This window comes from Labrus bergylta, chromosome 2 (assembly GCF_963930695.1).
Source record: "Labrus bergylta chromosome 2, fLabBer1.1, whole genome shotgun sequence".
Lineage (NCBI taxonomy): Eukaryota > Metazoa > Chordata > Actinopteri > Labriformes > Labridae > Labrus > Labrus bergylta.
Genome location: NC_089196.1, coordinates 23,237,345 through 23,250,160, shown reverse-complemented (window position 1 = coordinate 23,250,160; position 12,816 = coordinate 23,237,345). Strand labels below are relative to the sequence as shown.

The window sequence follows — 12,816 nt, the reverse complement described above, 5'->3', positions numbered from 1 at the left end:
ATTGTACTGTCACACACAGAGAGCTGAGTGAGAGTACGATACAATCCCTGTTCTTAACCTCCAACCAGCAGCTCAACTCCTCTGTGACTGTTATTTACCCATCATGGCTCTGCTCCAACAAAGGACAAACATTTCATATAAGAAGGATTACATTGATTGTGTGTGTGTGTGTGTGTGTGTGTGTGTGTGTGTGTGTGTGTGCGTGTGCGCGTGCGTGTGTGTGTGTGTGTGAGACATGCACGCACGCTTGACAGATATTTCATATATTTCATATGGTGAGGATTACTTTGGAACAGGCTAAGCAGCACTCAACTCCCCAGCAAGCTGTCTGTTACAGGGAGAGGAGACGCTGTGAACAAATTTACAGAGACAGAAGACTGTTTGGAGAAAGTGCATTATACTGACATTTTGGAGAATTTGACATATTTTCTTTTCCTGACTGAAACACAAGTGGAATATCTCTGCCTGGCAGTAAGTGGTTAATCTTTGTACAAAATCTCGGCATTTAAAAACACATATTTTCACCTCCTCTTTTCCGCATAAGTGTGCATCTTTGCATTCCTCTAAATACTTTGGAAATAAAATCAGCTGAGGAAAAATACAATTTGGAACTCCCCTAAAGAAATTATGGCCGAGCATCTTGTTGACTTCAAATCATTTAAAATGGACCTTTTGGTTTACCTACCAATTAGTATTTAGTTTCTTAGGGTGTTGTTGGGTGTTACAAAGCCAGTTTACTCATTCCATATATGGTATGTCAGTTTGGTTCCATAGTGATTTAAGGTTATTTATATTATTGTGATTGGTAGAGCTGTATTGTGGTAATGTCTTGTCCTTGTCATATCCTATCACTGTATACCACCACACATGTACTGTGTTCACTAAATTAAAAATAATACAATAATAATAAAAACAAAAAAAAGTTGAATTGGGAGTCAAAAAAAATCCAAACATTTAACAGATAACTTATTTAAATCTAGCCTGTTACTTCTAGAAAAATATATTAAATGTATTCAGTACATTCAGTTGCATAAAACCCAAATCAGCCCAAACTGTTTTTTGCATTTCTTAAAATCAAAGTGGTCGAGGAATCCCAAACTGGCATCAAAGAGCTTCACAAAGTCAGAACTGCACCAGTCATCTGCCTTGGTCTGATGTTCCTGGAATATTGGTACAAGTATGAAATCAGATTCATCTGAGTGTTATAGCTCAAATAAACATTGAATTTAGGTACAGTTGAGCTGCTCTGAGTTTTATTTCTTCATGACGCACGTTTGACTCTTAGTTTACAGCTGTCAAGTTCCATTTGTACTTAAGAGTGTTTTGAAGATCACTGGAAAAAGAAAGGAACAGGATTTTTTGTGTGATTTAACTTTGCATTTGTAGGCTACAACACAAACTACTTTAAGAGTTATTTTACTTTCTTTTCACACTGTTCTTGATACATTTGACCTGAAAACAAGCCCCAGCCTATGCAGCCCTTTGCTTGATTTCAATGGAAAGATATTTTAAGTCTGAACGCCCATTTAGACCCTCCCTTCCAGCACACATTTTGAAGATGCAACACTCAAATCTTCAAAACTCTACTCGCACAATACAAATGTTTCCCATTGCATCTTTTGGACTTAGAAACCCATCTTTATGTCTTAACGTTGTTTAAGAATTATTCAGGGTGATTGTGTGTGTGCTCCCTGTACCTCCTTGCGTTGACCGTGCTCTCCAGCTCGCGGGCTTTGAGTGCAGCAGTGTGCAGTATCGTGTCTGGGATGTCAGCCAATCGGGCGACGTTCAGGCCATAGCTTCGCCCTGCAGCTCCTTCAGTTAACTGGTAGAGGAAGGTGATAAACTCTGGTTGAACCTCTCCGTCTGTCAGTATATAAAAGAATATAATCACATGAAATATCAACAAACAAAGTATATAGTGATAACGATTCAATAAATGAATGGGTCAGAGCCGGCAAGCAAATTTGCTATTTCTATCCCCCCCCAAAAAATACTAAAGGATCTTCATACATGCACAACATGCCCACACACACACCGTCAGTATCCATAGCGATGTCGGGTTCATTGAGTAGGAAAGCCATGTGGTAGTTAGACACATGTTGAGGATACACCCGCTCCAGCTCACATAGAGGAGGGTAATGGGTCACAAACAGGGTGAGGGCTTTCACCTAAGAAAAGGAAGAAGAGATGTAATGGTTCAAATGTAGAACGATCTAGTGCACAGTGTCTCCCGCAGTGCTTCAGCGCTTTACACCCGGGATCGAAATGTTTAGGAGCAGCGAGACTGCATCAACAGGGTCAGGTGTTAATGCACATTGTGTTCATATTTGTAAGAAAACATCCCAGAGGAGAGGAAGAAAAGAGCACGGGTTCTCTGCAGAAGCCTGGCAGAGAGATGTGTCACTTTTCTTCTTGTATCTGGCTGGTATAAAGTTTTAAAGTAACTGTAGGCTGTACAGTAATGTCACATTTAAGGACCTTCCACCTGCCATGTCTGGTCTTACTGATAATAAATTCTCACCTTCACACCTACTCACCAGCTTTGCACAGTGCCTGTGAATTATACTGACAAAAAAAAAAGATTAAACTAAGTAAATGATTGCTTTTGTCATTATTTGCTGAACACATCCTAACGCAGCACTTGTTTTTAGAATTATCATCACATTGTAAACTCAATAAGTCTAATAAATAGATCATTGAACTCAGCAAATGTGAACCAATAATATAATGCTGACAACTGCACATGTACATGCAAATAAAACTAAACTACAAAAAAATGTTCAAGCTCATATACATTATATGCATCATATCCCTTTTTCTACATGATTAAAATTAAGATCTTTATTCTCTTCTACTCTCAGTTCTCTTCCTCTGACCTCAGTCAACAAAAGCCCATTTCTTTTTCCACTATCATTAAAGCCAAACTCAAACAACAACAGTAGAAGAAGAAGACAGAGCAGACAAAGAAGAGACAAAGAAATGAAGTCACTTGTTGCCAAATGATAGGTATCATAACAAATGTTGCATTATGTAACACCGTCTGTGTTACTACAACTAAGTGAAAGTTGTAGCTGAAAAACAAAGCTTTTTTTTTTCTTTTCACATTTACTGGACTTTGGCTCAGTGTTATATAACTGTCTCAGTACTTCACAGTGTGCTGGTCTGATGCATAAAGCCCCGCTTTGTGAATATAGGGTGATGACCCCTGTAAACAAATATACACAGTATCGTGTCACTTTTTTCCTTCATCAGTCTGTCTTATCTCTTTCGCTATGAGATCTCTGCAGTTAGTTATTCCATTATTCTGTAACCCAACACCCGGCTTTTCAGGCTCTGGAGAGAGATAGCGCTAAGTGAAGGAACTTCCCCTCATCCTGCTGTTCTTTAATCTCTACAGGGCCTGGGGAGCCACCCATAGGCTACATGATCTAACTCTGGCAATAAGGTTAAGTCGTAAAAAATCACAGATGCATGCACAAACATTTTTTTCTTACTCAGCACAACTTCTGAGCGCTCATTGATTTGTAATTTTAATCTATCAGTGTATTGAACAGGGATACATACATGAGCATTGATTCATAGGTAAGATACAAAGTAGATGCCATGATGTCAGTCTCTATTCTAAAATGTTCATTCATTTCTTTTGAGAGTAGCTCTGCTGCCACCTGAGGAGTCTTTGCAGACACGTATATCACTGTGTCGTCTGCATACTAAAATTGAACCTTTTGGAATTCACATTCAAGCAAGTTTGGACTTTACAGTCCTTTTTGTTCGATTCCACTTGGGATTTTTGGAGGTTCATTTTTTGGTTGGTTAAAGCATTGAGAGGTGACAAGCTTTTCCCTTCTGATTCCGCAATTTCATCAAAGTCAAATGTTTTCGCACTACACCGCTCCTTCACTACGTTGCTTATTAGTCCTTTAAAAAAATGTGTCTGTACGAGTTTGTGTGGGTTATGAGTGTTTGAATATATTTGTTGTGTTTACAACGTGGATGCTCCAGCTACTGGTAATATTTCATCATTGAAAAACAACACGTATCTAAATTGTGAATATCTTTAACATTGTCCGAATTCATATTCTGGAATTGATTATCAACTTGGGATTTTTTTTTTGTGTGTCTGTGAACTCAGGTTTATTGGAATCTTTGTAGAAGGATTGTAAATGTTTTTGGGATAATTTTTAAACCCTTAAAAGCAGATCATGATCTGAGAGGCCTGTAACTAAACTGTACGTCTTTGTAATGCGCTCTATTCATTAAGATCATATTAATAAGGGTTTTACTGAGTTTACTGAACCTTGTTGGGTCTTGGATTAATTTGATGAAAATTGTGTTTTCAGTTTTTGCTTACTACTTTTTTCATTCTCCTGCTTACTTGAACTACATAAGCACATGCAAATGGCAGTAACAAAAGATGTATCAGCACTACTGAATATTGAGTGTATCTCCCCCATATCCTAGAAAAATAGTCTTGCCCATGTGAACTTGAAACCATCACAGAAATGTCAGTATGGTTCATCATTAATTCCTGTGTTGAGAGTAATGTTAACAAACCATGTCCCAGCTCTCATAGTAAGGCAGGTCTGAGTGTTACATCACTGCAGCAGACAGACGGCTGCAGAACTCGGCTGTCTCCAGGTTTGGACGCTAACAGCTCGGTCTAAAAAGGTCACACGTCAGTAGTAATACCTCCCTCTGAAAGAGATGTGCAGGGTGACTCCTACACACCTCAAACAAAGGCACACAGACCTGCACCCAAACAAAGACACAGCGACCTGCACCACAATCATCCCTGTCCACCTACACTCAAAAGTAAACACAAACGGAGCGTGGCAGAGGGAGGCTGCAGCCTGGATAATGGTCTGATTAGGTGCTAATGGCAGCTCTTTACCAGACCTCCCCGGGCTGCACTGACAGCTGTGAGCTGGACAATCTAATAAAATTAGTGCTGAAACGATTATTCGATGAATCAATTAGTCATTTATGAGCAAATAATCAATCTGAAAGTTAGCCGCAGGCTCCAGTTTAAGTAACCTCGTTCTTCTAAATGTATACAACCGGTTTGAGTTGAAAAGCAGTTTTGAGATTTTCCTCTAAGCCAAGAAAAATATGACTCAGCATGTCTTATTATTTGTACTTTTTGTAAACAATTTGACTTTAACTCAGAGAAAAAAAACCTTGACAATTTATCACCCATTAAAAGCTCCTGCTTCCGGATAACTTCCAAACAAAGAACAACAACAGCACATAACAAAAGACATGTTCCTGTCCTCCAACAACCACACGATTTACGCTCTGCAGGGACTGTGACTGTTAGCGTATCTGGAGTGTGCAGTTGTTGTTGTTTTTTTTTTTTTACACAGAAAACAGCTACTGTCATGGAACCAAAACCATGAAGTTGTCATTTGATTCATCAAAAAAGAGGAAAACCTAAAAATGTCCACCCTTAAAGTAAACTTAAATCTGCTGTTTGCTTAAAAATAGCTCATTTTAAGGAGTCAGGGCTCAGACTGCTAGAGGCTGCGAGTTCAACTCACTTAACATGAAGGTTCAAATCTAACCGACCTGTGATGTGGCACATGCCACAGTTAACACCTTCTCTGAATTGTGTCACCTTGTTCCCCTCTTCATGTCCTGTAGTATGTCTCTTACAGGCTTTGAGCTCAAAATTGGCGTCTGGTTCACTGCTCACCAACCAAGCATCACCGCTCCTCCGAGTTGTTTTATAATGATATGTTGTCAGAGAGTGTGTGCTTCACTCGGTAGTCTGATGCACAGGAAGAGGTGAGAGGTCAGTAGTACTGTTGTGTCTCATTCTCGTTACTTCAATCTATCCAATTACTCACAAATCCAAATTTAACTCAAGTCAACACCTTTTATTTTCTCTCCTCACAACTAACAAGGCTCTCATTGGAGTGAAGGGAGCGTGTCAGAGATTTGTTGTAATTGAAGAATGTGTGTGTGTCACTGACCTCTCAATTAGTGTGTCAATCTCATTTTCTCATTGACCTGAATTTCTAAGGATCAGTGACCAGTGTAAAGGTGATGACATTTCCCTTTGGTCATGTCTTGTCTTTACTTGGTACAAAAATGCCTTACTTGTTAAATCTATGCAACATTAAGGACTGACGGCTTGAGTTACCCCTCCCCAATAATGCAGCCACTATGTCTCTATACATTATTTGTTCTTTTAGAGAGCACTAAGCTGATCGACAAACAATCAATTTGCATCTATCTATTTAAAACATTGTGGGTGTATATGTCTCTGAAAGTGAATCTGTTTACAGATTAATTCCTCTTATGTGAAAAAGTTATTTATAGCCTTTTTTAGCTCCGGATAAAGATTCCTAAAGTTTGTGACATTGCCACAAATGATGTAACTTAGAGCAGTGTTGTTTGGTTTTGAAGACCACAATTTTATCAACAAAAATACATGTATGAATGTGGAGTTGGGAATATCTCTGTAGTCTGCAGATCACTTAGCTAAAGGCTAAACTGTAGTAGCAGCTAAAAGCTCTGTCTGTCACGTCAGCATTGTGGCTTATTAAGGCACATGGTTTTGATGAATCGTGTGAAAAATGTTTCCTAATTATGTAAAGAAGGATTTGTATGTTAAAAAGGTTATTTTGGTTATTTAATGGTTGGCCAGGAAAAACTTATTCGCACCACTGTGCAAGTTCAAATATGATAAATATGATATAAATATATCATATAAAACCTTAGAATACCATACATAAATTCATGCAACCTTTACATAAATACATAACATTTAATAAAGCTGTGTGATCAGATGATGCAGTAGAGTAGTCACAAAGATGTAGAAGGTCGAGTTTGAAAGCTAAGTGGAAGCAAGAGAAGCAGAAATTTCTCGGATTATATTCATTTTCAAATCTCAAATCTTGATTTAAAAATAAAATGTCGAGGAAGAATTTGTGCTCTTGACATATGGTTGAGCATAGAGGGAAAGTTTAGGTTATCTGCTTGAAAGTGAACAGGATTCCCTTTACAAAGTGAGTTGGTAGAAAACAGAGAGGCATCTACATCATAAAAATGTGCAGCCACTGTTTAGTTTTAGTGAGGTGTAGTGGTGGTAAGAGGTGTAAAGCTAGGAGTATGTTTTCCTGTTATTACAGTGCAGAATTCCACTGTTTGTGCAGTCACATGCAAGTCTGAGTCATGTTTTGAGTGTAGAGCGATGTGTAGTGCTAAGCTTAGTGTGAAGCTAATGGCAGGACCTGCTGCCAGCGAGAGTACAAGTGAGTCTGAGAATGAGTAATGGGTAAAGAAGAGGACAGTGAGAGATGCACATCACTTGCTAAAAATGAGTTGAACGAGACAAAAACGAACTGAAACAAAACCATGACACGATCGTGATTTCAGCAGCCACTTCTTGCAGAAGCAGCTCCTCGTTTTAGTGATCCTCTCTCCTCTTCTGTTTCTGCGTCTCTCTCTCTCTGCGTCAAGGCTGTCTCTTTTATTTGTCTGTGTTATGAAACCCATCTACATTCTTAACTACCTCTCAGGTGAGTGCTTGGGACATGGAAAGGTGTGTTTCTATAACAACTGAGTCAAAGGAGTAGCGGTCTGACTTTCGATGGGAACAGTTGAGTCTGCTGAGGAGGAGGAGGAGGAGGAAGAGGAGGAAGAGGACAGGGCAGATGAGGAGGAGGAGGACGATGAGTAGGAGGAAGAGGAGAGAGCATAAAAGACTCTGCAGGTTTGGCTATACTGAGGACGCCTTTTGCTATACAGCAACTTCTTTTGTGCCCTTTTGTTTGTCTTTCCTTTAATAGCGTGGCTTTTCTTACAAATCAATGTTGTTATACAACAGGTGGTTCGAGAGCTCCCTCCTCCTGCCAACATTAGCTCTGTCCTGAATTAGCTGCTACTTACACATTTTCACTATGTTATCCAGCGAGATTACGTAACCCTCAGATTTTGTCCAAAGATTAATGTGGAACTGGGAAAACAAGACAACTGGAGGGGGATTTTCAAAGATAAATGTTTATTCATCTATATTTGAACAGGAAAAGCTCTGGGCGATTCTGAGCATTTTAACTAATGTCTAATGTCTCTAACTAATGAATACAGCTTGTACTGAGCAGGAGAAGAGTGAGTTTCAATTAACCCACCAATGGCTTCTGTTACTGTGGAGACTCACTCTCACCACTAGAAGGCCCAAACTCACAATATATTAATTGATCGGGGTAGTTCAATGACTGTTATCTTAAAGCTACAGTAGCCAACATAACTCATTAGAATTTGGGTTAAATTAAAATAAAAAAAATCATCTTTGCATGTCACATATATTATGAATGGTTTGTGAGCCCCATTGCATGTACAGTTTTACAGAGAATGCACTTCGATTCATTTTCGATTCAAAATAAGTCTGGATTCACGATTCTAAGTCACAAAGTCTATTTTTGAACAACTGCATACTTCACGATCTACTCCAGTCATCTGTGAGACTGGCTCGTTTTTTTGGAAGATGTGAATCGATTTAAAATCTCAGAAGATGAGAATCTCGGCTTTTAAATAAATCAATGTTTTTCCTCACCTCCATTAGCTACACTACATTGCATTCAATAAAAAAAACCATCTGGTCTTATTTACGATTTACACGGGTAATTTATAACCTCTAATGAGAATGATGTGTAATGTCTGAGTGTAAACAGCTGACAAAAGAAACAGCCGAGTAACCCACAGTGATACTCTAACTCGTGCATGCTACCCATGTCATTAGAGTTTTCTGTGAGTATTGGTCTTAGTGCGCAACACTAATTGGCAAATTCTCCACGTTTTCCACAAGGAAAAAACATAATTAACTTGCCAATGTTGTCAATTAATGACCTACTTTAGAAACGCAAGCAACCCTTTTCGCTCCTAATTTCTCAGCATACAACCTATATGTTCTGCAACATTGTGCATCACCCAAAGGGCCCCTGGCTTAGGGCCACTAATCCCAGCAGAAACACACAAACACAGACAGACTCCGTCTCTCCCATTGGAATACTTCATCCTGTACGACCAACCTGCAGCTGCTGTCTCCCCTATGGCCTCCATTGCTGTCTAGAAATGGTTCAAACATTTTAATGACAGCCAACAAAAATAAGTAGGAATCATGTAAAAGGGAAATGTATGAGAGGCATGTGACCACAGTTGATCCCTCTCAAGCACAAAGGTGGACATCAGACAGTCACACTTGAGTCAAGATTACTTTGGGTTTTTCAGAACAATAAAATAAGGCATGCTGCAATAAAAACATACACCAACTATCAGGTATCTACAGGTCAACCAGGCTCCTTTTCCAATCGCAGCATGCTCTCTAACAGCATATTAACATCGTAGATCAAGCTTGTCTACATTTCGGCTCAGTTTTGAAAAGCTGCCCCGCTGCTGCGGCCTCTCTGGAGCCTCGTCAAAACAAACAACCACTGCAGACTCTGCAGAGCCCACAAGGAAACTCAATCAAACACTAGGATGTTACCAAACTGGCACACACACATACACAACTCTGTACTTAGGGGGAATAGCTTTATAATTAATTGGAGTGAATTCAAGATCCAACGGTGCAGGTGGATTTACTCAATAGCGTATGTATAATTCAGCATAAACACGTAATGGTTTTTGTCATTGGCAGCGCCCCTCATATTTCTCTTTTTATCCTTTCTTCCTTACAAAGATTTAAATCTGTCTTGTTAACATGCCAGTTTCCATTCACTTACATCTCGGATGAAGTACTCCAAGGTTGCAAAAGCAATGGCAATCCCATCGTGGGTGCTCGTGCCCCGTCCCAGTTCATCGAGGATCACCAAGGAACGCTCTGTAGCATGGGAAATGATCTCCGAGGCTTCAGTCAGCTCCTCCATGAACGTACTGCGACCTTTGTAGATGTTGTCCGAAGCACCCATCCTGATAACCAACAAGACAAGGAAAACAGAGAGGACAGATGTCAGCAGGGTGAGAGGGGGTTATAGTGAGATCACAAATTGTTTTTTTGTTGGTGGCAGTCTGACTCTGCAGACTGAGCTAGCAGACCCCAATTTTTTACGAAGATGTACAAAGATGACACAACTGACAGAATCAAAACAAAGTATTACATACTGCATGTAGTAAAGTTTTGATGCAAACTTTTGAACTTTCCAATCTTTAAATGATTTGTGCCTAAAAGTTGAAGCTACAGAAAAAAAATGTACAAACTGCTAAAGTTCTTCCAGAAACTCCATAAACCACCCACAGGCGGATAAATCCAGAAACTGCTATTTTTCCATCTGTGAACCTGCTCCTCCGTTTCCTCTAGGAGGACGACTTACAAAGAAAAGGCAGAGAGAGATTGAAGAGGAGGCGTCCAGAGAAAGGGAGAGAGAGTAACTAAAACACCCTGAGGGTCTTCTTCTAAAACAGAAAGAAAGAATTTAGTTAAAGTTGCAGCTGCAGAGTGAGGGTGAAGCCGTCCAGGGGGGTTTGCGCTGATGTTGGATGATAGGGTCCAGGTTGTTGGATGAGTTGAGCTCAGGACTCTGTGGAGGGCTGTTACATCAGGGTTTGGAAAATCCTGTCATGTCAACAGTTGCCTCAACGTCTTTGTGCAGGTCTCTGTCCAGTATCAGCCACTCTAACACCGTCACTGGAATAACAAGTACTGTGGGCTTAAATATATTCAGCCATGTGTCTCTGGGACTGTTGCATCCCTTCGAACCTGCTCCTGTATTAGTTGTCGAGTGCTGCCATTTAATAAGAATTTATTTAGGACCTAACTTTGTGATGAACTATTTACCGTCTTCAATATGTTTAGTTCAGGACTGCTCTGATCACAGCTTTTCTCTTCATACCAATCTGCCAAGTAAACCCAGTTTAAAGTGCTTTGCTGATTTCTCACAACAGGTAACACTTCTATGAATAAAACTTTCAGTTGCTGATGGTGTTGACTATGCTGATGATGAAATCTTGCGCACTTTTCTCATGAGCACACATTAGGTTGAAAAAGTTAGTCCAGTTCAGAGGGTTTAACACATACAGTATGACTTGAAGCTAGATCCATGGTGCTTGAGGATCGGTGTTCCTGTTGTTTTTGTCATCGTTGAGCACCTCATTTCCATTTACAGTTTCTGCAGAGAAATGCCAAAGTGGTGGAGATGTTTTTGCTTCGGCTTGTAGTCCAAATAGTATTGTCCACAAGCAGTTAAGTGGGCTGTGTGCATGAAAACAGTCTGTGTTTAAAACAAAATGGATGGGATGTAACCTGCTGCAATGCAATCCCAGAACCCATTGGCAGTCATTTAACAACAATTTAGCTTGCCACAAACAGACACCTGCATGAAAGTTTGGCTAATAATAGTATTGTTTCTCAACACCAACTCCCTTCTCAAGTTGCAAGTCCAGCTGTAAAAAGTGCAACAGACAGAAAAGGAAGTCTTTGTTGGAAGTCTTTCATCGCTAGCCGCTGGCAAGAACAGAAGCCCCAAAAAGTTGTACGTCACTTCCAGAGGCAGCGTCATCAGTTAGCCGATGGGTCCCAAGATTGTTTAGTCAAATTAAAGTTCTTCCTCTCTTCCATCTACAGTTTGTCTGACCTTTCTCGTGATGTTGTGGCATCATTTGACACCAAGGGTTAAAAAGGTCTTTTGGAACTGATTTGTAAATTCCTGCACATCACCTGAATGCTTGGTTGATGTATTTTAAGACACCAAAAAAAAAGCCTCCCCTGGAAGGTTTGGAATAAGAGCACTAGTTAAGGTCAGAGCAGGTACACAGGCTACAGCCGTGGTTCAACTCCTATTCATAAACCATATGCTTAATGACATCCCCTATGTTTCCCATCTCTCTAGTTGTCCTATAAATAAAGGCAAAATGCCAAACAAAGAATACTAAATGTTTGTGCATTAGGGTCAATGTGTACACTAAATATTAACCAGACAGCCTTGAATGCATGTAATAAATGTTTTGGTAAAATGATCTTGGAGATGTTACATCTGGACCACAATGCCTTCCTTGCCTAACTGTGCATGACAGCTTCCTCACTGAGCGGCCGATTTTTTTTCTTCTTCATACATTTCTTTTAAATCTTCATTAGACAAAAGCTCTCGACAGCAAAGCAGGTGTTTAATGAATTTGATCTTGTCTTTGACACATTCTACAAATATAAACCATCGACGCTGTACCCGAGGTGTAAAGTTGGTGGTATGACACTGTCGCTTTTCACAGATTTCATTCACTCTTTATATTTCCGCTGAGAACTTCACGGCACACACAGACAAAAATAGGTGAGTTGCTGCACTTTCAAATGATGCGTTACTGCAGCTGAGCTTAAGCCATGCTGCTTTGACCTGTTTACACGGGCTTCCGAGCCAAGGACAGCCAATCAGAAAGACTAAACACACAGTTAACAGTTGTCACATTGCCACCTATTGAGTCAATATTAAATGATATTTAAAGATTACAGCGATACAATGACAACATGTTGAATTTTCCACAAGCTTCAAAGCCAGTTTAGAGAGCTCCTCTGACGCTCCACTGCGACTGACAGACAGAGCAGTGACTCATGGGATAAAAACTCCAGCTGGATCACCAAGCAACATCTTTCTGCCAGCCTCTTTTTCTCACCTCTAAATCTGTCTTTTCCTGTCCTTATTGACATTCAACATACTCCCCCATCAATGAATGAACCTTCAGCTCTTAAGTAACCATGGTAACCCCACACACCATAAAAGAAGGGGGTGTGGCAGACGTGCTGCTGCATGTCATTAGCCAATTTATAGTGCGCGCATGCATGTATGCCTTTAACCCAGGGGAAATGGAGGCAGTCCGATCTAT

General features: G+C 40.0%; 1 protein-coding gene across 1 annotated transcript in view; it reads right to left on the bottom strand.

The window, feature by feature from the left end:
- msh3 (mutS homolog 3 (E. coli)) overlaps positions 1 to 12,816 on the bottom strand; it is a 43,231-nt gene that overhangs the window by 955 nt on the left and 29,460 nt on the right. Inside the window, exons 21-23 of the mRNA XM_020647446.3 lie at positions 9,729 to 9,915; positions 2,039 to 2,171; positions 1,698 to 1,866 (exon numbers count right to left, since the gene is read on the bottom strand). Of these exons, the coding sequence (XP_020503102.2) occupies positions 1,698 to 1,866; positions 2,039 to 2,171; positions 9,729 to 9,915 (489 nt within the window). The remainder of the gene's footprint in view (positions 1 to 1,697; positions 1,867 to 2,038; positions 2,172 to 9,728; positions 9,916 to 12,816) is intronic.